Raw genomic sequence first — 25,894 nt, 5'->3', positions numbered from 1 at the left:
TACAGAGACAACACTGGGTATCCAACCTGTAGATACAAAACAATAATTCCTTTCTTCTACATTGGACCTTACTAGAAAATATTTCATTACCCAGACTAATGAGATGGGATGGCAAACCTCAACCCCAGTCTTCATTTCACTAGCCTTTCTCTCCTTCTGGCCACTCTACTAGAGAGTCAGTGGCCCAGGTTTACCTACTATATCAATGCCAGAGACAGTAAGGATTAACCGTTTACATCTCATCTTCTGAACCATTCCCAGAAACAGTGCTGGGGTTAGGAAAAAAACATGTAAAATGAAATAGTTGTTAGTCTTTATCGGTGTTTTTATGAGTCCTGTGAAGGATAATGACCACCGAGCCATTCATTGATTACATGTTTACCTGGAACCTTATTTACAGTAATCAGAAACCTGACAATATCTACGTAGGCCTGCCTATCACCTCTGTAGTGTTTCGGTGCAATGCTTCTGGCTTTCACCTAATCCAGGGCGTGTTGCTGGGTTCTGGAACACTCTCTGACAGTTCTTGTTTCTCTACAATGGCATGAACAATTAATATTGTTTCTCCATTTGTCACCTATGCCACGTTCAGGTGGCGCCTCATCTTGTGCCATTTTGACTTTACTCACAGATGGTCAGTCTGTTATATCTTTTTGTTGCTTATCTTTGCCTGTTTGAGATTTTGGTCATTGTCACACTAGTAGCGCTGAGAGCTAAATTCAGTGTCATCTCAGTCAGCACATTGAAGTGTTAACTGTTTCTCCCCTTTTCTCCTGAAATGGCAGGTGTTATGTGATGATGTGACAGGTGTAAAATTCAACCCAGTGCTTTACCCAAGAGTAAGTGTCTTGCTTATGGTTTACATTGTTTATGTATTTTAACCTTGTTTTTGGGTGTCCAGCAGTGGTTGATGGTTAATATGTTTTCTTCTTGTGGTTGTATTATTTAGGCATCTCAGAAGATACTTGCCTATGATGAGCATGAGCTCAATGACACTTTTAAATTTGGAGTTATTTATCAGAAATTTGGGCAGGTGAGTATATACCAAGGACTTTGTTCCTATCATTACATTAAATGTAAACTCTTCTCTACTCTACTCCCTAATTGCTTCACATTGCATCCTGGTCAACTCTTCCAGGTATCAGAGGAAGAACTCTTTGGGAACAATGAGGAGAACCCTGCCTTTGTTGAGTTTCTTGATCTTTTAGGAGACAGAGTTGAACTTTTGGACTTTAAAGGGTAAGTAAGCTTATCTATCTATCTATCTATCTATCTATCTATCTATCTATCTATCTATCTATCTATCTATCTATCTATCTATCTATCTATCTATCTATCTATCTATCTATCTATCTATCTATCTATCTATCTATCTATCTATCTATCTATCTATCTATCTATCTATCTATCTATCACCATCTTCCATATACAGTATACACTATATAGGGTACCAACCAGATGACCTTGTTTAATTTCATGCCATGTTCTAACTCACTTAATCCAAATCAGGGTCACGAGGGGCATAAGTCAGGAATAAATGTTGGATAGGCCACCAATCCATTGCAGGGTGAACACACACACACACACACATACACACTATGGCCTGTTTAGCATCACCTAAACTGCATATCTTTGGACAGTGGGAGATAACTGGAGCACCCGAAGGAAACCTGTCCAGACATTAGGAGAATATGCAAACTCCACATGGGGAGGACCCGGAACATGAACCCTGGTCGCCTTACTTCAAGGCATCAGCACTATCATGGTGCCAAGTGCTGCCCTACCCCATTTCATTGAACACCTAAAAAACAAAGGGTGCACTGTGGCACAACATAGCAGATAACCTTAAAGGGCCCAAACAAAAAGACTCTTGGCCAGGAATGTGTTTAATGCATATCACCCTGAATCTCTGTCCATCATGAGTTCCGGGTCAAAAATGAGACACCATCTTCCAGTGGCCAGCATTTTAGGCGTGCTTTGGGTGCTCCAGGTGGGGTTAGGTGTCCTCACTGGGTATCTTCTCAGAGCTATTGGTGAAAAAGAAGGTACAGTGATAGCACCCTTCATCCTAGAGTGGCACCACTTAACTTAGCAGGGCCATGAATATGATCTCCAGGCAGTGCAGATGTGACAATATCTTGTGTATCACAAACATTTGTAGTAATAAAATGCATTGCAGTTATCTTCCACAAACAGTAGCATTGCTTTTACAAATCTCATACCAAATGGTTTATATCAGTGACATGTTACAAAATACATTCCAATAGATGGTGCACTGCAAACATTAACACTGAGATCTTTGTTGATTGATAAGATTTCAACCCATGTTAGATGGGTAGCACTATATATACGGATAGCAGAAGTTAACTTGTGCCTGCCTTTTTCAATTCGCGGGTGCCCAATAGCAATTTGCTGGGAATCGTCCTCCTTCATCTCCTGTCTCATTACCCTTTATAGTATACTGAGCAGTAAAAGAACACTAACACACTGATTTTTAAGTAAGACCGTTTAGAGTTTGAGCAAATTTATACACCAGCATGTGTTTATCACCCTTGTTGCAATTCAGTTTTTTTATAAAGATCCAAGAATAAGAGACAGCAAGCTTGTGGAGAACATTTCTCACTTTCTAAGGTGACATGTTAACAGAGTGTTGGGTTGTCATGGAAATGCAAAGACTTGTTTCTGACGCAGTGGGCAATTTGTCCAGCAGGCTGATTGTACATAGTGTACCTGAAACTTCAGGTGAAATGAACAAGGAGAAGCAAATGTGTTTTGTTTTAATGAAAGAGTTAGGCCACAGAAACATGGGATCATAGGCACAACAGCAGCAGCATGCCTCTGCATATTCAGAAACGATGGGAATGTTTTACAAAATGGTACTGATATAAGAAGCAGAAAAAAACAAAAAACACCAGGGAACCCTTGGAAGTCGTAGACACAGCAATGTCTTTATTGTGTCTGTGTTTTGCTTTACAAAAGAACAAATGTGAATCACATTTTAAAAAAAGAAAATCTACGTAAGTGTGTCAGTAAACCGACCGGTCCTAAAAAGCAGTTTACCCAGTGCCTTTTCTTTAGAGTTCCACACCAATTGTGCAGTGCTGGTCTACTGTCCCCTGGTGCACACCCTGCTAATGCATTGACCTTCAGGATATTTGCTCTCAATCCATGTTGGCTTGTCTCCATTAAATATGGCCCTTGCTACAAATGCATGTTTGTTACTGATGTCTGGTTCACAACTGCTTGCTTAGTGCAAGCTGGGCAACCACTGTATTATGCTGTAAATGTTCATTTAAAAAAATAATAAAACTATCAGCAGCAGCACAGGAAGACTCCTAGTTTCACAACACCTTAGCTTCAATGTGTAAAAAGTAAAAGACAATAATTTACTCTCTACGCTAGAATCTGAAACTCTCTGTACAAGCTACAACATCCTTTCTGATTTACAAGCAAATTAGCTCCAGCATCAATGACATGAGATTTTCTGTGCTTACCGCTTGTCTTCATTATCCAAACTGTCAGGAGTTATTGATCAGATGAATTGCATTTGCTTATTTAAGCCAGCTGGCCACTGAAATCTCCTTTTTTTTAGATTTCGAGGAGGACTTGATGTTTCCCATGGTCAGACGGGTACTGAGTCTATTTACACTGTGTTCAGGGAAAAAGAGATCATGTTTCATGTATCAACAAAACTGCCTTTCACTGAAGGAGATGCCCAACAGGTAAGCCAATACAGAGTCTCCTTAGTGGCAAATCTGGCGGCAATCAAGTTGTGGGTAAAGCTTTGACATGCTTAAAGCCTAAATTGCTGAAAATGACAATGGAGCAGATTTACATATGGCCAAATACCAGTCCGTATGCTTTCATCTGAAGGCAACATTTTCTCATTTTTACACATAAATGTTAGCTAGTATTTACTGCACCAAGTCAATTAATTCATCTGGAAAGAAAACTGGCAAAGTTTGCTTGCTTGTATTAGGGTAAGTTGATGTTATCTGATGTATATCGACAGTACAACACATTCAAGGGAGTCCAAAAGTAGCCATAAGACTTCAGGGAAACAGTAAAAAAAGATCATAGAAGTGCTAAAAGGCTCTTGATGAATAGGGAAGAAAATGCTAAAGGTAACCTGATAGTAGAAGAAGGGTCAAGGAGGAGATGAAGTGTGTTGGGACCAGTAAGAGCGGAATTAAATATGCGAAACTGAAACAGCAAATGTTCTAAATTCGTATTTCCCTGAAACGTTCTTATGTGAATGCGGTGGGCTGGCGCCCTGCCTGGGGTTTGTTTCCTGCCTTGCACCCTGTGTTGGCTGGGATTGGCTCCAGCAGACCTCTGTGACCCTGTAGTTAGGATATAGCAGGTTGGATAATGGATGGATGGATTCTTATGTGAAGAAAGTGATAATCTCTGAATAGCAGGAAAAGACAATTAAGAAGATGCTAAGCGATTTGGAGATAACAGAGGGAGAAAGAAGGGCTACCAGGATTGAAATATCTGAAATCAAATAAGTCACCAGGGCCAGATAACATTTATCCTACAGTGCTTAACCCATTTATGTCTAAGGTGTTTGTGCATGAAATTCACATATGTTGCGTAGAAAAATATAAGGAACAAGAATTTGAAGAGAAAAAAAATATTACATTCCATTGTTGAGTTATGAGGCATTCTAAAATTGGAACTGTAGGCAAATCCACTTCTTACATTTTACATAATGTATAAAATTACCGTACTGTGGTTCCAATAATGGAACACGAGGCACTAATGGGTTAAGGAAGTTAGTGATTAAATGGACAAATCCTTCACATGTACTTTTTTAGACATTGCTGAACACTGGGGAAATTCCTGCTGAATGGAAGCAATGAAATGTGAAAAAGGTTTGGAAAAATGTACTTAACTGTATGCCAGTAAGCTTAATGTGCATCCCAAGTAAAGTAATGGAAGAAATTATAAAATTAAAATATTGGGCAACACATATCGAGTACGGATGATTAGTTGACAAGGATTTAAACGAGGAGGTTGTGCTTCAACAATATGCTAGCAATCTAGGAGGAATCAACACAAGTATTTAATCAAAGGTGAGCATATGATATGTTTATCTTTTTTTTTCAGAAAAGCTTTAATAAGGTATGACGTAAGAGACAAGTGATCAAACTAAAACTAAGTGGGGAAAAAAAGTAACACCGGGTAAAATGGGCTGAAACACAGAAAACAGAGTTATGGTGAGAAGAATCCCCTACCTGGTTATAGTCTGTGCAGACTTTGCCCATCCTCCCTTTGTCTGCATAGTTTTTTTGTTTTGTTCTAGGTACTACTTTTTTCCCTACATCCTCAGAAATGTGTAAGCAAGGTTATTCGACAACTTTAAATTGGCATTTTGTATGTATATGTTGATGGATGGGCATCCCAACAAGGGTTGCTTTCCCTAACCCAAAATCTTGTTTGGGCCTGTTGAGTATTGGATAACTGTTAGGGTGTTAAGTGTGTTGTTGTTTTGGTTCCCCGCCATTGTTTGTTGCCAAAACTTTTTAAGTTTTTACGCAAAAAATTTTTTTTTACAAAAGGATCCCTGTCCATAGTAAAACACGCAAAAACCCACATGACATAGGCCTTCATCAACACTGGGCATGTGCACATCCACGGCAAACTCCGTGAAGGGACTTTGTAGTGAAAAATTCAGTGCCTTGTGTAAATCAAATTCCCATGTGTTTTATGAACTTGCAAATCTGATTGCACGTTCACGGCCTAGAAAAAGAAAACAGCTCTTTAAGGAGCCGTAGCGAATTGAACCGTGTGTCTTCAGAACTGTCTTCAAAAGACAATGCCACAGATGTTAAATTGGCACTTAAAAAACAAGTGTTTAGCTTTATTAGCATTCACCAGAGGATTGATTATAAGCATTCAAAGTGCATCTTGCACCAAACATTTCTCAGTACAAACTCAGTAGTAGAAATAAATAACTAGGCCTATATCTTCACCGTACGGCATTACGCTTTTGTGTCTCTCTCTGTCCTGTATTATTGTGAGCTCCGGTGCATTCTACACCCATCCACTTCATTAAGCGCCTTGTTATTAATTTAGTTGCAGAATGAGCTCTTCCTTATTGAACAGTTAAAGTTTAGGTAATAAATATTAATTAGAGGCTGTTAACTGAGTTATTTACAACCCGATTTCCACTAGACTCTGAATTTTTCACTATGGCAGTAATGCTAGCAGCCATGGTATTTTTTTCAAAACCATAGAGACTGGTAAATACTCTTCTCTTTTATGACAACATTCAAATTATAGAAAATGCAATTTAGAGTCGCACAACCACAACATAAGCACCAGGAAAAGCAACTCTCTTTTATGGCCACTATATTAGAAGGGTGACCAATCAGTGAATGAGCCATTGTAATGAGTACAATCCAATCAGAGAAGGGCCACAAAATAAGCACGGACCAATCAGGGTGCAATTAGAGTATTGTTTTTGCAAAACACGTAACTGGCTCTGGAGAACATTTTTAAAAGTCTTTGTTTTCGGGGGTCAAAAGCGATGGCGTAGTATTAACGAATGGTGAAAACATAGACAAATGTATGCTTTTAAATGTGAACATAGTAGTGTGTACTTAAATTTGAATTGGGAGGGTTGGGGGGATTGAAGTCAGGTTGGTAAGGGTAGACCTGAAATTGAACACATTGTTAGTAATGAGAAGAAAGTGCTTCAGTAGTTTTCTTCAGTATTTTGGAGATACACATGGAGTTTCTGTACTAGTGAAGTCTAAGTGTTTGTCCATTTGTTTTCGTACAGCTGCAGAGAAAACGACACATTGGCAATGACATTGTGGCTGTGGTGTTTCAGGAAGAGAGCACACCATTTGTCCCAGACATGATTGCCTCCAACTTCCTTCATGCTTACATTGTGGTGCAAGTAAAGGATCCCTGCACTGAAAACACCACCTACAAGGTACCCAAACCTGACTGATATCTGTGAAGTGAAGATGCACTCCTAAGACAAGAGCTGCTTTAGAAACTGAGTGCTACCACTTAGTGGCTTGTACTCAAGAGGCCCTGGCATATGAAGCTGACTGGTGTTTGAGGAGAGCTTCCAACAGGCTGCCATCTCAGACATTGGGTGGCCCTGGGAGACTTTCAATAGCACCTTAGCTGTTCAGAATTACCTCAAAAGAACAGGGCTGGCCTAAACGGTGGAATTTCCCAAGCTGTCATGTCAGAAGGTGAAGTTATGTCTGAAAAGTCAAATACATTTGCCAGATTTGTAATGTATTTCCAAAAATCAAGTGAAGATCCTGATTGGCTAGTGTTGCTTTAAGTAGAAGATTCTGTGAATTTGATATAAGGAGACCATGGACTGTCTGGCTTGCCTCTCTTTTTACATTTCCCATATTTCTACAAAATTCTTAAGTCTCCTATACAGTATAATCATTCATGAGTGCTGTTCACCATAATAACAAGAAGCAAAAATAAAAACTACTAGACCTCTCACTGTTGTAGGCGTCACAATAAGAGTGTTTCTTGGACCTCCACCTAGGCATTATAAATTTTGATTGCATTTTATAATCAATAAGTAATTAAATTTAATAGGAATTCAACTTAAAAAAATATTTAATTAATTCATAATTATTACTTCTGCATATCAAAACAAAAAAGAATGCATTGATATATTTCCTAGAAAAAGCTTTCTTTATGCATTACACACGTTGACATGAAGTGACAGTATACAGTATTGAAAAGAATTTTATGTCTTTTTGTTCAGGAATAGGGGAGCACATGTGCAGCCTCTTAGCTACCAGGCTCACAGTTGAAAACTCGAACTCTGATGGCACCAGTGTCCTTGGTATGCTCAGGTAGTCTCTCACCCAGTTAAGGTCCATGTTCAGTCTGTCACTGAGTATAACTTAGTGTATGTGCGTAAACCAAGGCTTTTTTCACAAGGCAGGTGAATTAGCAGCCACACCATTTTTTGCATAGTCGTGAACATACACAGCCAATCTGCCTCTGTGTCTTCATAGTAGCAGTAGTCTTCTTGGCAAAATGTTCGGTCGGTAATAACTACCAGTTCTGTCTGTCATTGTTCATCTATGCAGTGGCACACTACGGTGGTATAATTCTTGGTTCTTATCCCAGGCAAAAAGTGAATTATTTATTGGGCAAGGCTGGCGGCATTTTCAATTTTTAAACCGTTTTTTTTGTATGCAGTTATTGAGTCTCTAGATGAAACGTACTACCCTAGCTAACTAGCGAAAACATTTTCATTAGACACATTGATTGGTGTTATGTCTTTTTCTAAAATTGTTCCCACTCTCTGTGTAATTTCCTCAGACCGCTGGGCATGAGTTTTTTCTTGCTTTTGCCCCGATATTTAGAGAGCAGGTTGCAGCAGTCCGACCACACAGGCTGCGTGCTTGTTTTGTATGTGGTGATGCATTATAGATGGTGCAGCTTTTGTATTTCAAAACGGTATTCCACAGTTTACAGCAAACTTCATCACCTTTTCACTCAAAATACTTCCCAAAACGTACTGTAGCTGCACTGAAACACTTTTTCCTGAAGCGGTTTATTCTGCCTCCGGATGTAAAACAATCTCACACTTATTTCAAATGGTTCCCTCAAGTGTCTGTTTCACTGAAAAACAGGTCTCAAAGCAAGTCAAAAGTCAAAGTCAAATCAAACTTTATTGTCATCTCAACCATACAGGGTGGTCCAGATCTAATTATGCAGATCCAGATCATCTGGATGACTTTGATTTATGCAGGAACGATTCCAGTTCAGTGCGAAGACGATTTTTCATGTCGTCAGTTCGCACTCTTCTCAATGGTCTGAAATTTTTAGGTTGATTTTCTATGTAATAAACTTAATAAAGTTATAGCGTAATGAAAATTGCATAATTAGATCTGGATCACACTATATACAAGTATACAGATGGACGAAATTGCGAAACTCAGGGTGCACAGTGTAACAACATGAGGTGCAAATAATACATTAAAAATAATTTAAAAATAGAATTAAAATTTAAATTTAAAATTAAAACACAGACAAGACAAGACATTGTGCAAAGACAAAACAAAGATATAAACAAACAGCAATATTAATGTGTAGTAAGCAATATGAACATTGATGCAATGTATGGTATTTGCAATCTAGATACATAAATATAGTATAAATATAAATAAAATATGAATCTAATATAAAGTCTAAATTTCCCAACATATTGTTTGGTTTAAACTCTTAATAGCAGTTAATCAAAGAGCGGTCTATGTTATCATCTTTATCTCTACCTATCTCCACGTTTACCAGCATATTTTATAAACCATTCGATTTATAAAAGAAGCCAATGTAGAATAATTCTTCTTGGACGCCCCAGTCATCTCTGCACCTCTGACACATTTAACAGACTTAAGCCCCAGGTTATCATGGGTTGCCAGATTGCACAAATCTCTCTCGGGGCTGCCATCCTCTAGCGGGCAGGTCTCTAACAGGCCCCTTTTTGCATTTACTGTGCCAGCCAAAACCCATTTACTTCCACTGCTCCAATATCTTCCCGTCCTCGGGGTGTAACAACGCCAGAGGTAAAGTTATTCAGTGAAAGGAAGATTCTTGTAGCCGATTCTTTGACCTTCGTCTCCTGTGAAATCAGTGCACATGCCGAGCACTCTCACAGAGCTCATCTCATACAAACCCCTTAATAATTCCTGACAGCATATATAGGTAACAAGGACAGGGAAATAAATAGGGTTTTCTTCCTGTCTGTCATCAAAATCTGATCAAGCCAGCTTACAGATTACTTTGAGTTGGAAGATATCAAATTTAAAAGGTTATTTTGGAGTACTAAGCAATATGGTCACAAAATACCCCTGAAGGAGAAGTCTGTTTGCTGTTGTCTTAATTTCAATCCAATTGGACAGGCTTCAGTGAAAAATGGCGGTAAGAAGCGGTCTTGTCCAACCGGCCTACTGTGAAAGTCCAGCGCTGACAGTTCTAAACAAAGCATAGAAATGGGAGGATAAGGCGATGAAAAAAGAGTGAAAAGGAGATACTCAATTTTTTATGGCAGCATTGATGTTTACTTTTAAATTATAGTCCTCTAACTGTACTAAGCAACAGCCATATTTGTGATTGACAGGTGGCAGTAACAGCACGGGAAGATGTACCCAGCTTTGGCCCACCACTGCCAAATCCAGCCATGTTTAAGAAGGTAAGGGAATACTGCTGTTTGACTGAACTGATCTTTGTTTTAATCCATAATGTAACAATGCAAATGTATAATTGATAAGATGCGAGGAAAGAAAGGAGGCAGAGAATTAAAAATGCATTGTTTCTCTTGTAAAAATGAACCACTGTGCTTCAGTACCATTCATTTTTTGAACAACCAAGCCCTACTACCAAAGTACAACAGAGAGCAAAGCTCTTTTAACACAGTGGGAAAAGATAGATAGATAGATAGATAGATAGATAGATAGATAGATAGATAGATAGATAGATAGATAGATAGATAGATAGATAGATAGATAGATAGATAGATAGATAGATAGATAGATAGATAGATAGATAGATAGATAGATAGATAGATAGATAGATAGATAGATAGATGAATCAACAAGTGTCCACTTCCAAAGACTGTCAGGTTCCACCGTGGACCATGGTGCTTTATGCTGCTAGGGTTACACCATTCAGTTAAAATGTTGTCAAACATCCTGTTAATAACATGCTAAAGAACACAGTCTGGGTTCATTAATGGCATTGGTAGGCTGGTCAGAATTGGGGGGATGGGTCTGAACTTAGGAGAGCCACAGATGACAGACCACTGGACTGATCGGGGGCTCCACTATGGAACACCCAAGTAATTAAAGAGGCAGGCCATTGCACTCGTGTGAACATACGAAGAAAAGCTCACAGACATTCAGGTACCCTCACCATGGAGTGCCTGGCCAATAATAGCAGAAGATTTAGATACCTGAATGAGTTGCTGCAGTGCAGGGTTTGTGATTTTTCAGACCTGGAGCTCTATGGTCATAGTGGCTATAAGCCAAAGGACCACTCCTGAGATGCAGTGGAGCTCAGAATGGGAGATCATGGAAATGAATTGCTAAACTATTGGAGGGAGCAGGTTAAGAAGCTCAGTGTGGTAATCAAGCCCTGCCACAATAAAGAGGTTTGGAGTAGGCTCCCGTATAATTGATAAATGGCTGCTGATGCAAGAAAATAGGTTGATGTAAAGGTCTTTACAGACAAGAGTCCACAACAGAACTGAATAGGTTAGGAAACATGGCGGATATATAGAGGTAAACACCAGGAAGAGGAGGGATCTTGGGACCGGAACTGGAAATGAAGTCATCGGGCTGAAACTTCTTGGTATGTGGAAATTACGTCATTAAGAGGTGGGCTCTTCTGATGCTCTCCAAGTGACTTCATAGGAGCTAGGCAGAATTTTCCACATTTGGTCTGTGGGGAGATAAAATAAAGGATGTGTGCACTCTGCCACCCCCTGGTCTGACCGGGAATTACCTTCTCTTGAGCCCTTTAGCTGCCTCCCATGCACAGGTGTGTGAAATTAAATTAAATTACCATGTGAAGCACAAATTTGGATTTGTTGAAAATGAAGAGCCCTGATGCTCTCTGATGTCCAGACTGTAGTGTCTTTGACTGTAGTGAAAGTTGCCTACTAAGGTTGAAATTGGTCTTAAAGTCAAATTAGCCAGTCACACAAATACAAGCAATCAGCACAAAACAAATCCAGAGATGGCTGAATGACCAAACGTGGGGAGCATTGGTACTGAGTATTCCTTTTTAATCTGTCCACCTCTGTTTGCTGTGCACACACACACACTCACACGCACACAAACACACACACTTTTGCATGCTTTATTTGTTTTCTGCCCCTACCCTACCCTAACCTAGAGTAACCCTCACAAACAGATAAGGTCAGCAAGTTGTAATAATAATAATAATACATTTTATTTAGAGCGCCTTTCAAAAAACTCAAGGTCACTGTACAATCAGGTTAAAAAAAATAAAAACATTCAATGACTAGAAAATTTAAAACCCAAATAAAACATCAGATAAAACACCAATAACAGTTACAGTGAATAATCAATTTTGAACAAATGAGTTTTGAGATAAGCCTGAAATTGGTGAAGGGTAGTCATGTTCCTAAGGTAAGCATTTAGCAGATCTGCTAAATGCTCGGTATCTCATCGTGACAAGACGTGCTGGTGGATTTGTAGTGCTAGATAATAAAATAATCTTGGCTTTAGTGCCCTCTTAAAGGTAGCATAGTCAAATGGGCAGACATCAGAGATGGAGGACAACATTAATCACTACTGACAACACTAAATTGCACTCTCTAGGCGTCTAATCAAAGTGGCCAGATGTAAGGCAGCTCACTAGATGAAGTGCAACTTAAGAGACAGCTCAGTTCACACTGGCATCGTGTTTAACTAAATAAATAAAACTGCACTTTGTAACTTTGCTTCCCCTCCGCAGGGCTTGGACTTCAGAGAATTCCTCCTCACGAAACTGATCAACGCTGAGAATGCCTGTTACAAGTCAGATAAATTTGCCAAACTAGAGGTAAGAAAGAACTGAAATCTCCGTCTTTCCCATGATTCCCTTTCTTCTGAAATAAAAGGCCCTTCTCCAAGCAAAGCATCATCTGAATTGAGGGTGACAGTCACGGTTGCCTTGCATCAAGGTGATGCAGTCACACTCTTGAGCAGTCTGCACACGCTGCATCTAGTGGGGCACATCCTTGTGAGTAGAATCCTCCCTGTTGAATACATGAGACACACAGGATGGCAGAACACAGAGTCCTGCATTGGCTTGATAAGAAACATTCTTTTAAAGACATGTTCAACAATACACAGCCTTCCAGCATATACCAGGATGTGCCCACTTTCCAGCCGTTGGATTGCTTGTGGATGATACCAGCTGAATACCGAAAATTATAAGCAGCCAGCTTTGTGTAGTATTTATCAGCCAAATAGAAATTGGACCTAAAGTGGCCTAGGATGTCAAACTCAGGCTGTAGTTGGGCCATGGTGTCTACAGGATTCCTTTACAGCCACACTCAATTCCTTGCTTAATTTGACTTCCTTACTTATGGCTACTGGATGTGTGTTGTCTGTTGGCCTAACAGTGTAACGCTCTTGGGAGTTTCGGACAGTGACATTTCTGGATCAGTACACTGTGTGACTCTCAGAACGTCACTTCTAGTTCTTCAACTGTCTCAAAATAGGCTAGAAAAAATATAATGTGTAATAAGCTCTTCTAATAAGCTTAAGTAAATGTGTCAAATGTATCATCATCATCATCTCATCTTAAAATAGTAATAGAAGGGCAGCCAGCTACTGAATGGCACACATGGATGCAAATGGCGCTATACAAATGTAGGCTGTTCTGTCAAATGCATCTATATCTGCTAATTTGTTTAAAAGCAAATAAGGCAGCAGTTGTCTAAGCAGGTGAAATTTAGAGACAATATAATTCTGCTAACTTGGACATAATAATAATGAGCAGAACACTGAAAGAAATGTTTAAATATGAACACTGGGAAGTAGAGAGTGTCTTTAAGGTAACGCTTCACTCAGAAGGCTGCACTGGCTCCTGATTGAGAACACTTTTGGAAACAAAGACTACAGCCAGCAAAGTCCTCCAACAAACAAATTGCACACACACTTGTTCGCAAAGATCAAATTAATTTACAACTGATAAGTGGAGAAGACTGTCACTATGTAAAGAACTACTAACGGACATAGACTACTAACTGACTCCACCTTCTAGACACATTGGTCATTACTGGACATGGCATGTGCTGCTGCCTTTCCTCACTAATTGTTTCTCTTTCTTTACAAAGGGTCGAACCCGTGCTGCCCTGCTGGATGCACTTCATGATGAGCTTCACAATCACACACAGGCCATGATGGGACTGGGGCCTGATGAAGACAAACTGGAGAATGGCAGCCATGGAGGCTTATTGGAGTCATTTAAGGTAGACAAGTGTTCTTTGGCACTCATTCTAAATTGTAATCTTCAGACTTTTGTCCATTTGTTGTTTATGCAAGCAATATTTTCTTGCTTGTGATGCACACACATCTCGTCTGAATGCCTGTTAATAGAGCTAATAGGGGTTCCTGGGATTTAAAATGCCTATCTGTCCTGTACACTGACCTAGTAACACTCCCGGTTACATTTAGATTGTTATATATAGTTCTTTTTAGAGGTGTAGCTCCTAGTTGCTCCTTTATACCCAGTTATGTACGTGCTGTATTCATTTTGTGCACACTTGCTCTTGTGTTCTGAGGATTTCTTACACACACCCTAACTTCTTTCTTATCGCTCTAATATGTTCAGTATTTCTGCTCACCCTTATATGTATTATTATGTATATAAAATAGTGTATTGTGTATTATTATATGTAAGTAAAGCAGGTTTTCAAATGCTTGTTGTTGTTGTACAGTTTTGTATTCGCATATCTGGGCTTTATTCACTTCCTTAGTCTTACACACCCCTGCCTCCTATACAAATGGTTATTTCTTACCAAGCCATCCTTTTTAACAGCTTTGTAACAGACACCAAGCACTGAGCCCAGTGTGCACCTGTCTATATATGTACTCAACTATTTATGTATCTGTTGCTCTCGTCTAGCAGATATTTTCTATGTGTGCCAAGCTCCTTCACACCCACCTTTCAGGCATTCAAATTTTGTAAACCCACACAATGTATAAACTAGATTTTGAGACACCTTTCCTGTTGTTACACCTCCATATCTTTATTATGCAATTTTATCTAAAGTGTATACTGCCAGTACAGTATGTAGAAGGGTCACACATCTCAGACCCTATTGATGTCCAGTTCCTGTACAGTAGATGGTGTATGTAAATAGTGTGTCAAGTTCTTACTTTTCAGTCTCTTGTGTACTGAAGACCTCTTACATACAGTAAGTATATTGTACACAAACTTTGCTTTTGTACTCTGGATTTCATTTTACACACCTGTTCACATACACAGTTAAGTTCTTACCTCCTAACAATCACTGCAAAAATGTAGTAATCTGTACAATGGCACGCTGAAATTTCAAATTTAGAACCACATTGGTTTCTTCAAAAGCAAAAGATCTTTTAAGGAGCCTCCATTTGTCGCCATTAAATCTTTCCTTTATGTACAGTGTCCTCTCTTTTAATGACCATCAACACAAAGAGATGTACTGAGTGTAGTTTAACATTCCCCATGCACCATAATCTAATCGTCTACTGTATTTTTTTTCCCAAAAATCACTTTAAGGCTTTTAAGTTGATCTGTAAACAAACAAGCGAGCTCACAAACCTTCTGGACCATCGCCTTGGTGTTCATTAAAAACTATTACATTAAATGTACAAGTTGAACACAAAAGGTTATGAGTTACTGAACGATCTTTATTATCGTATTTAAGGTGCACAGGGCAATATTTTAGAATGATTCTAAAATTAGATGTTGTTGACTTTGAACTGGTTTCCATTTCTTTGCACCAAATAGATAGAACTGATATTTCAGTTGTTGCCTTTTACCCATCTAAATAATCTCTTCTAAAATACACAGAAAAAAAAACTGGAAAATTGACATCACGCACAGGTATGTGGCTCCCCCTGGTGTTAAATTATTGAAAATCAAATTCCTGACTTTGAAACGTTTAGTTATGAGAAATTTTTTTCAAACTCCCATCAGAGTCATCACCACTATTTTCCTAAAAAATCAGAAAATAAGGCAAAAGAAGCTTCCCAGTAGGTGGAGAGTTAGTCTCAAAGTTACAGAGCTTAGCGAAAGTGGCCTCCACCATACTCTGATAATGTTGTGGTAGACAAGCTAGCCATCTATTTTCTGAAGGTACTTTTCCCATAGTAAAGTCAAATGGAGATTCTGCAAATGTCACACTGACAGTGGCCAAGTTAAAATTTAAATTGAAGTGTCTGGAAAATTACACACTGCTGTTTGAAGTGAAACCGGTGAATGCAAGTTGACTCGAAATCTCAGCTACAGCCGCACTATGTGAAAGATGACTGTTAAAACCTGAATATCCATTCATTGTCATTTACATCATAGAAACAGTTTTAGTTAATTGTAAAATAAGTATTAAAGTTGTTCGCAAAGTCACTCCTTTCAGTTCTGGAGACCACTTTGGAAAAAACACAGTGGCGTGAGAAGAAGTTTACAGATGCTAACCCAAGAGGACCAAAGAGTTCTTCAAAGAATCAATACAGTTGATCTTGCAGATTCTTTGAGTTAAATAATAAGTCATTTACTTGTACACTGGGGAGACTGAAGTGAAGTGTGTTAATTACAGAAATTGGAAGCAGTTCTTCTCAGAAAAGAGTCAAGAGGATCTATAGAAACTATTGGGTCAATTGCAGGCGGAAGCAGGCACTCTATCAACTTTTAAATCCATGAGTTTTGAAAAGAGATGAGATTTTGGGACAAGTTGCAGATTAGCTAACCAAACAAGCTTGATGGACTCTATGATCTTGTTAGTTAAATCTCATGAGTGCTTATCTTCTTGCCCACGTTAAGTGGGCTGTGTGGGCACCATTGTTTCAGCAGATGGCATAAGGCAGGTGGTCACTATGAGTGGGATGCCAGTCCCTCACTAGCTGCCCACACACACTCAACAGACTCTTGGTCATTAGTGGGCTAAATGGATTCCTTAATGGAACCCCACGCAAACACTGATGACAAACAATAAAATCATTTTTTTTAGAAAATCAGTCAAGTCAAAGCATGTAAAGACATTTTCTTCTTTGCTTCAAATCAAACAATGTCTTGAAAGTCATCAGTCTAATATGTCTTCATTTTCCTTCTTCTTCAAAGTATTTATTTATCTGAGGTTTTTTTATCAAAAGTGATGCTTAAAGTATAAAGGGCCTTTAAAGATTCATCTCCTTGTTTCTTCTTTACCATCATCCCTAGTGTTTGACATAAAAAGTTAAAAACTATCAAGTGGAGTTGTTGGTTCACTTCTCCACCTCCGTATTTCTTCCAGTGCCCCCTCCTTCTCTCTATTGTCTTTCTGCCTTTTTCTTATGTACACCTATGCTCCCAACTTCAGCCTTTCCCAGGGAATGTCTTAAAGGAGCTTTAAATCTCATTCATGAACCAGTTCCAGGCACTTTCCACTGATAGTAGACCCAGGAGATCTGACATTATCCATCTAAAATTCCCCTTGGAGCTCCAGACATCCCTGGAATCTTGAACTTGAGCTCTCTGTCAAAGAGCTAAGCCACCTCCAGGTAGGATGCCTAATGTAATACTAAAAGGGAGCCACATATTACATTGCTGGAAGTGCTGCCCCCAGTCAGAGTAGGGGACTTTGAAACGCTCTAACTCTCTTTTGTCCTTACTTTATACCTCTGCCCTAGGAGTACCTAAATCTGGAGATTTCTCTACCACTCACCCGTTGCACGGCTACACTTGGATCCCATTCCATGTGCTTCATGAAGTGGCGGGTGCGGCAACATGCTGTAATCAGTGCATGCTCCCAACTCCTCCTCCTCCTCCATGGCAGCATAGACTTTCTTGACAGCAGGTCACCAGCTATTTTAAACTCTAATTTGACTTCTCTTCAGCATTGGTATGAGTGCCACAACTGCTAGCTCTTCCATAGCACCCTACACTTCACACCCTGGAGATGGCAGGTCCAGTTACACTGAAATGCCACATACTGCAAGTAGCCATATACCCTCTGCCAGTGCTTCTCCTGGACTGGCTTCATTCTGTCCTACATGGTATAATATTTCAAACATTCTCAGTTTTGATCAGGTCATAGCCTTAGAAGATCTTGGCCAATATAAACACTCCCAGCGCTAGGATCTTTTACATGTCTCTCTAGAGGTGTTTTGGTAATATTAGTCACGTCTCTGAACATCACGTTCTTACTATGTTATATGTGTTTGTTTCTCTTCAGAGAGCAATTCGTGTGAGAAGTCACTCAATGGAGACCATGGTGGGAAGCCACAAGAAGCAACAGAGCTCAGCAGTTCCTGGCAGCCTAAGTGGAGTTATATCGCAGAACAGCTCCGAGTGTACGAAGACCACTTTCTCGGTGAGTTAGGAACAAAAGCCTGTCTGTAAGATGGAAGGCCTGAGTAACCATTGCAGGTGAAGGCACAGTACCAGTGTCATGGCCCAGCTGTCTTTAAGGCAACTCTTAAATTAAACAGCTAAAATAACGTAAAATGGTTAATGTGAAACAGTGCGTAAGCCACTTACACAGGGCGATAAGGCTGGATTTGATACCCTGACCTGTCTATATAACTGGGTTGTTGTGTTGAAAAATATACATCCTCCTCATTCCCTGAAAGGTCCATGTTTAACTAGTAATAACTCACTAATTACAGTGCGAGAGAGTGGTGGTATGTTGCATGGTGGTCAAAAGTGGGAGTAAGAATTTCATTGTGTTTTTTGTATGTGTGCCGATAAACTTGAACTTAAACTTAAGATATGTTGGTGAGATGAAGAGCCACAAAGAGCAAAGGAAGGAACCTGTGGAGATGCAAATCAATTGAGGAGTGGATTGTAGTTTTAAAAAACACAGTAAAAGTGTGCACATTGGATGAACAGACCTTGTTTCTGAACATACTGAAGCCATACATTTAATATTGTGTTTAACAGCCCCCTGTCATGTCAGCAAGAAGTCCACTGAGAAGCCCAGCAAAGCGCCGTTCAGGGCTCTTCAATCGCCTTTACAGCTCATCTGACAATCAAGCAGACACCAGGCACCGAAGGTGAGCTGAGCATTGCTAAATTGCCTTGCAATACTCTGTGTTGCCAGGTTAATAATCCCCCACTGGAGCTGGTGACTGACTACTGGATATGGATGAGTAGGTTTCTGCAGGAGGTCCACCTCTGCTGATCTCCCTGGCTTGTCAGTGATATTTGTGTGAGCTGACTTTAGTAGTGTGATGTCAAGCAGAAAATAAAAAAACAAGGCTAAATACGCTCATCTTTTTTGTTTCACTAGTGACAGCTTCTCCAACACCCAGAAAACTCCTGATGGCAGCCAGGTGCCTCTAGAGCTAAAATCGGAAACATCGTCTAACCCTAGCTCTCCAGAAATCTGCACAACAAAGGAGCGGTGAGTTAGAATAACAACTGGAGCCCTGCCCATAATACATCACTACAAAGCAGTGAAACTGTACCTGGGTTTGTGACACCATGTAATATTCCTTCCGTCTCCCCCTTATCTCCACAGGACCAATATCAAACTGAAGGACACAGGACGGACAAACATCTCCCGATCCTCATCAAGCACCAGCAGTTTCAGCAGTGCGGCAGGAGAAGGAGAGAACCTTGAGGACTTTGAGAGTGCAGTGAGTGCTGAGTGGGTCAGCGGTGAAGCTGAATGTGATGTACTGAGGGTGCACCTTACTACAAAGAGGGCCGTGAACATGCACAGAGGTGGAAAGGGATGAGAAGGATGAATGGCACCTGGGCGTAAACACAGCAGGGTATTAACATATTAACTGGCTTTGCATTGATGTCAAGATGACATGATGCTTAGTTTGTAAGGCCAGTACAAACTAACTTGCAATGGTGTTATTGCCCACCCAACCTCTCTCCCAGCATCCGAAGTGTCGAGTCACTGTTATAGAAGCAGCTATACCCCTCGATTGCACCCATTACTGCCAAGGGATTGTTTTGCCTCCTATTGACCATCATATGGGTCAAGTATGGCAGTTCAGCATTAGTTTGTGTATCCTGCTATACAGTAAGTGCAATCCTCTTGTGTAGCAACAAGACTTTTGGTTCATTTCAAACATTAAGCTGCCACAGCTGTTTGACACTCCTGCCTCACTGCTTCAGAAACCTTGGTTCAACCCCTGGCCCCATCACTGGTGTGATATTTGTATACACTTTTTTAGGCACTGTGTTTTCTTCTCCAACTGAAAAATAAGAGTGTTCAGTGAAACAACATTGTTGCAAGCGAATGTGGTCCTCCTGGGTCGGGTCCATCTTTGTGTTTAGTGCTGTCCACACAGGCTTTAATAGAAAGAAAATTGACTTGGAAAATGAATGATGGATGAATGGAAGACTCATTTAAGTCACTGATTAGTCAGTGTAATTGCTGTAGTATTGGATTTAAAAATCCAAGGTTGCCAGTTCAATAATTTGTGACCTGCTTGTCAAAAAGTATGTAAACAGTTACATCCTAATCCAGGGGTCGGCAGCCTACGGCACTCATGCCAAGCATGGCACACAGAACGATTTTCAATGGCACTCTGGTTGAATTGAAATATAGCATTAAAAAATACATGTTAATTACAGTGCATACTTTCGTGCCCTCACCAATGTTTTGTGCATGCGACTCACATGTAAATTGAAACCATGTGTTCAGTGCGGGCTGCGGAACATTAAAACCGGCCTCTTGTTATTATATTTTAATTACAGTGCACGCATTCGCACTCCACATCCACCATTAAGTTTTGCACATGCGACTCGCATGTAAAGGGAAAGCATGTGTTCAGTGCAGGCCGCGGAACGTTAAAATAAACCTCGTCGTTATTAACTGACATACTGCCCTAAAATGACTCATAAAAGACAAAAACTTGATGTTCGCTCTTTTCAAGACTATTGGACGAATGAATATGGATTTTTACAACAAAAGGATTGTGCTGTGTGTGTTATGCTGTGAAAGTGCTGTGTGTCGTACATCAAGTAGGAAATTATCAAACTAAACATTAGTCCAAGTTTAAAAACTCTGATGAGAAAAATGAAGCTATTAAAAGGGCTGTTTCTGGCTTTAAGAAACAAACTACTTATTTTAGTCAAGTAATTGGAACCAAAAATAAAGCAACCGAATGTAGTTATAAAAACATTTGACAAAACATTCTTTTCACAAATGATCCTATGTATTTTAAAATGTTGGATGAGCAATAATATAAGATCCAGTTATAATGGGCTTCAAAAGTACATACAAGCCCGTTATAATTGGACCAGTTTTGATACCATATATAACAAAATTGGTAGAATCATGTCAGAGCGCGGAATAACATTGTAACATGGGTTCTGCACGACACTGCTGAAAGGTTGCCGACCCCTGTCCTAATCCTTTAAATCACCTCAATTTACAATAATGATAATAATAATAATAATAATGGCAATACCCTAAGAAATCAAACAAATATTTTGTAAAGGATCAGGATTATAAAGGAAGTTTGTTTTGTATCCCTTTTAATTTAGTACCAGCTTAGCACTTCAGGCAGGTCTGTATTCAAAAGCTGCTTTTCTTTTTGGTTTTGAAAAGCTTCAAAGAAACGTGTGTATGCACCAAACATGAGCCCACCTTCATGTTTACCAAAGAGTGGCAACGTGTTGCATGTTGGTCAGTAGTGTTGATCAGCAAAATTCGTTGAAGCATTTTTTGCAGTAAATATGGTGTGTTCGCCAGTGATCTTGTTCGCCAAATATTTTCCTGGGAATTTGCCCTAGATGAACATTTTTTTCCAGTGCAGCTTTATGGTTCAAACTTTAAGGTCAAGCCCCCTTCCCTTATAGGGCTGCTGGTACTCCAAGACTGGTTTGCACTACATATTTATATTTCTAGCATATATATATATGTTAGAAATATATATACAGTATATATGTATGTATAATGTATTTTTTTACTTATTGTGGCGAATTGTTTGTATTTTATTTGTGGTCATCCTTTTGTCTGTGTCGTTTGTTGAGGCAATGCAGTGCTTAGTAATGCTGCCCCACAGCCCAATAAGCAGTTGACTGAAGGGACACTTAAAAGACCATTCTACTATTATAATCCACTCAAAACTAGTTTAGTTCCTCCCTTCCCATTGACATCAATGCATTTTATGGAATTAGCGAAGTTCCTGAACATTTCTGCAATTTCGCTGAATGCACAGCAAAGTGACTTCAGCAGGGTTCACTCATCACTATTTGTCAGACATGCATGTTAAAGTACTAAGAGAGGTTGGGAGCATTCGCTGATTACAGCGCATTTCCACACCCACCACACAGCAAACCACCTGGACTGAGATCTGAGTGGAACGGTGCAATGGGTGACATCTCTGAGTGTGAGTTTATTTTTACAGTGGCTTGAGTGCCAATCCTGCCACCAACAACCGAGTTTTCCCTTCAAGTTGGAGGACCTAACCTGCAAGTTGATTAGATTAACGTCATACCCGGGACAGAACAATTGCAGGTTAAGGGACTTGCTCAGGGGTCCAGCAGAGTAGAGTCACTTCTGGTGTTTATGGAATTCGAACTGGCGACCTTCCAATTGCTGGTGCGGATCCCCAGCCTCACAGCCACCACTCCACCCTAAAGAACTAAGAACTAAGAACGGGAACCAATATGAAATTAATCAATGGAACAGCTTTACTGGAGAAAGGCATCAAGGAGCCATGGCTGGTTGACAGACAATTCTTATTAATTAATTAAGGGCACTTTCTTTTATAGATAATGCAACTTTAGCAAGATATGCAAAAAATGTCCTAGAAATCGCTAAAGCAGAGACGTTATTCAATAATAGTCCATTAAAATGACGAACCACTTGCCTACAGCTCTGGCCCAATGTTCTATTCTTTTCTTAGCAGACATCTGTGCAACCACTTTTAACTATGAGCAATCCCAGGAAACACTGCATACTTAATGTATGTCTTGACATGATTATAGTCAATTTTAACCAAAGACAGTTAGGCTTATAAGCCTTGCATGAGTAAGAAAGACTGTCTTTTCTGCATCATTATAATCTGTACAAGTGGTAACCCTACTACTACTACTACCACAACCACTACACCGAATATATAAGAAAATATTAAGTTCTAAGACTGGGCACCGCTCACAACCCCATATAAGAGTACGACATCGAGCTTACTTGTTTTACATGTGCAGTGGTTGGATTCAAATGAAGTGATAAGGCACCTTATGAAAGTGAGGAATGCTTTTCAAGTTGCTCCCCTTTCGGTCCCCCTTCACAGTACCCTTTGTCTTTTATGAAATATGCACTTTTGTTTTCACAGGATACACTAAAAGTCTTCTTGTCCTATAACAACTTTTTTATCAATGGTGTCCCATACACAAATGATCACTGTAGGATGAGCCTGGTTTGACAGCCAATACAAAATGGCAGCTCTACAGTCACAATGAGTTAGACTTGTATAAATATGAGGCTACTGTAGGTAACAAGAGGGCTTGATTAACCATTAACATTAAACATAAGCAATAAGAGGTCACTCCTATTTAGAGATAATACTAAGTGTGACTCAGAAGCTTAAACCAGTGTAACAGCTAACCACAAAAACGAGGCATGTGACTACCAGGAAATGTGGACCAGGAACAAGAAATGAGATTTATTATTTCCTAACATTAACAAATATTCCTTGAAGCCAGCATCCCAATTCAGTCTGCAATTACATCCCACACCACTTCCCTTAACACAGGGCAGAAGGTACAAGCAACTTCTTATCAGTTAGGATAATCTTTAGCATGAAAGCGCAATGTCAAGATAACGTTATATGTGTTGGGGACTGGGAAAAGACAGTACTGAAAAGTATTTTCCATCATTTCCTGTAACACCCAATGTGATGGCTGCTGTACATACTGTATGTGTAATAGTTTGAGATGTACTTTGGGTTGGGGAACCACGTAAGATGCCTATCTCCCTATAGTGTACAGTTGTGTTATTATTGACACAGAAGCCAAGTTCATTGCTATTAATGAAATTCTGGGATCTTCTAGCTTATCATTAGATCTGTCAGCTTTGGAATCCAGCAAATATGACATTCAACATGTCTGATTTTCAGCATAAGATGGTGTGATAAATCAGCCCGGCCACAGACAGACAGACACCGAATGTCCTGAATACACACGCTTTATTTATACAAAAGAGCAGCACAATGCGTAAACCAGCCAACTCAGTCTCTTTCTCTCTCTCTTTTCTCCCTAACTCTTCAGCCACCTTCTCCTCCTCCTCAGGCTCCTGTCTTCTCCCTCCTGACTCTAGCCCTGAGTGGAGTGTGATGGCCTCCTTTATACAGCACCCAGAAGTGCTCCAGGTGCTTCTTGATTAGCATCCGGCAGCACTTCCGGGTGTGGCAGAAGTGCTGCATGCCGATTCAGCTCTTCTTCTGACAGCACTTCCTATTGTGGCGGAAGTGCTGCCGACCACCGTTCTGGAGCTGTCCAGGTGCCTTGGTGGTGGCCACGTCCTCCCACAGGGTTAAACGTCCCAGCTCCATGGCCCCCATGCAACCCAGGAAGGCTGCCCTCTCATGTTCCAAGGAAAATACCCTCTCCCGGTCCTTCCCGTCTCTCGGCATCCCAGTGTGGCAAGGTCCCCAGAGATTTGTCACAATGGATAGAAAAGAAATTAACAGAAAGTAAGTTAAGCTGTGTGTCAACTATTCCCCTCTCAAATGCACTCACAGACACATTTATTTCATTTAGTCAAGTCACTCATACCCCTAAAGTTTCTCATATCTTCAAGTGTGGGTTTGTTTTTTGGTAGTCTAGTGACCAAAATCGCGTACTGTTTTGTAGATTGAGGTCTCACTAGCACATTATACCTTGTATTACGTCCCTTGTGGTAGACCTCCACCACACACTTATGCTAATAAATGGCAGCTCCACAAAGACAGCTCTATCCCCTTCTCAACGGTGTGGATGTTGTGTTGCCTTCGACTTTAAAATTTACTCTCAAGTATATTGTCTCTTCACTTGATCCACCACTCTCCTTCTTGCTCCCCTTATACCTTCTAAAGATTGCCCTGCATAGCAGTAAGGTGCACATACGCCTTTCAGCCTTGCAAGGTGTTTCTGAATGACTTTTTTCTATTTACATGAAATGCTTTTTCCCTACCTTGAGTTTAATTGTAGAGCGTCTACCAGGACATAAAATGACATACCTGCCAAATATCAAATGCACGTCTACCATGACTGAATGATCCTTCTTCTTTTTTCCAGAGCAGTCAACCATTAGTGGCCTCCCCATTCCGCACCGATGCCTTTGTGTACAGTCCCTCGAGCAGTGAAAGTCCGGCACCCTCCACACCAGTCATCATGTGTCGTAGTCCCACAGGTGAGTGTGCAAGGGAAGAGACTGTCCCAAAATGATGACCTGCCCTAGCATCTCCTACCTATGTTTATATAGCATCTTTAACACACAACCATGATGAAATGATAATATTAATACTAATGCAGCTTTGTTTGTTACACAAACATCAGTGCAGGAGCACCATAAGGTAAATTACTGGTGTCTGGAGCAGATTAAGAAGATACAAGAAACAAAAGACAACAGAGGAGAAATGTATTGGCTTTGAAGTGTTCGACCTACTGCCTCCATGAATCTTTTTTTTTTCTATATTGTAGAAGGGAAGACCAAAACCTCTCCAAGATCCAATTTGAAATTCAGATTTGACAAGCTATCCCACTCTGGCAGTGTGAGTATCCACCGAAAACTCACTAGACTGTTTACATGCTGATAGCAACATAAAATGGAAACTAAATTGGCAGTGTCACAAGAGAAGTGGGTAGAGCAGCACTGATGGAGTTAAAAAGGGTCTGCAGGGATCAATCACCATTCCTCCACAATGGATTTTGTTCAGGTCCTTATGATTTTAATAGAGGAGAAAAATACTCTCATAAAAAGCAGTTCTTAAAGAGCCATAGACTTAATATAATTATAAATTTTGATGCATATACAGAATGGCAGAGTGGTGTCTCTGAGGCTAAGGATCTGCATTGGCAATCGGAAGTAACCGGTTCGAATCCCATAAATGGCAGAAGTGATTCCACTCCGATGGGCCCTTAAGCAAGGCCCTTAACCTGCAATTGCTCCATCCTGGGTATGACGTTAACCAGCATCCAGCCCCACAAGCAGGTCCTCCAACTTGCGAGGGTAAATTCAGGGATTGGT

The 25,894-nt window shown here is 40.1% G+C and overlaps 1 protein-coding gene across 13 annotated transcripts in view; it reads left to right on the top strand.

Annotated features, from left to right (window-relative positions):
* The window catches only part of LOC120531595 (rap1 GTPase-activating protein 2-like), a 443,280-nt gene that overhangs the window by 412,659 nt on the left and 4,727 nt on the right, over positions 1 to 25,894 (top strand). For 12 of the 13 annotated variants that reach the window (XM_039757145.1, XM_039757144.1, XM_039757146.1 and 9 more), the window contains 14 exons: positions 786 to 839; positions 950 to 1,033; positions 1,139 to 1,239; positions 3,593 to 3,722; positions 6,791 to 6,946; positions 10,124 to 10,195; positions 12,484 to 12,570; positions 13,853 to 13,987; positions 17,930 to 18,067; positions 18,637 to 18,749; positions 18,986 to 19,099; positions 19,217 to 19,334; positions 24,943 to 25,057; positions 25,348 to 25,418. In XM_039757145.1, coding sequence (XP_039613079.1) covers positions 786 to 839; positions 950 to 1,033; positions 1,139 to 1,239; positions 3,593 to 3,722; positions 6,791 to 6,946; positions 10,124 to 10,195; positions 12,484 to 12,570; positions 13,853 to 13,987; positions 17,930 to 18,067; positions 18,637 to 18,749; positions 18,986 to 19,099; positions 19,217 to 19,334; positions 24,943 to 25,057; positions 25,348 to 25,418 — 1,488 coding nt within the window. The remainder of the gene's footprint in view (positions 1 to 785; positions 840 to 949; positions 1,034 to 1,138; positions 1,240 to 3,592; positions 3,723 to 6,790; positions 6,947 to 10,123; positions 10,196 to 12,483; positions 12,571 to 13,852; positions 13,988 to 17,929; positions 18,068 to 18,636; positions 18,750 to 18,985; positions 19,100 to 19,216; positions 19,335 to 24,942; positions 25,058 to 25,347; positions 25,419 to 25,894) is intronic. The other variant, XM_039757149.1, reaches the window with a different exon arrangement.

Source organism: Polypterus senegalus, chromosome 6 (assembly GCF_016835505.1).
Source record: "Polypterus senegalus isolate Bchr_013 chromosome 6, ASM1683550v1, whole genome shotgun sequence".
NCBI classification, from domain to species: Eukaryota; Metazoa; Chordata; class Cladistia; order Polypteriformes; family Polypteridae; genus Polypterus; species Polypterus senegalus.
Note: the sequence above shows the minus strand (reverse complement) of the source record. Positions and strands in the feature narration are given on the sequence as shown.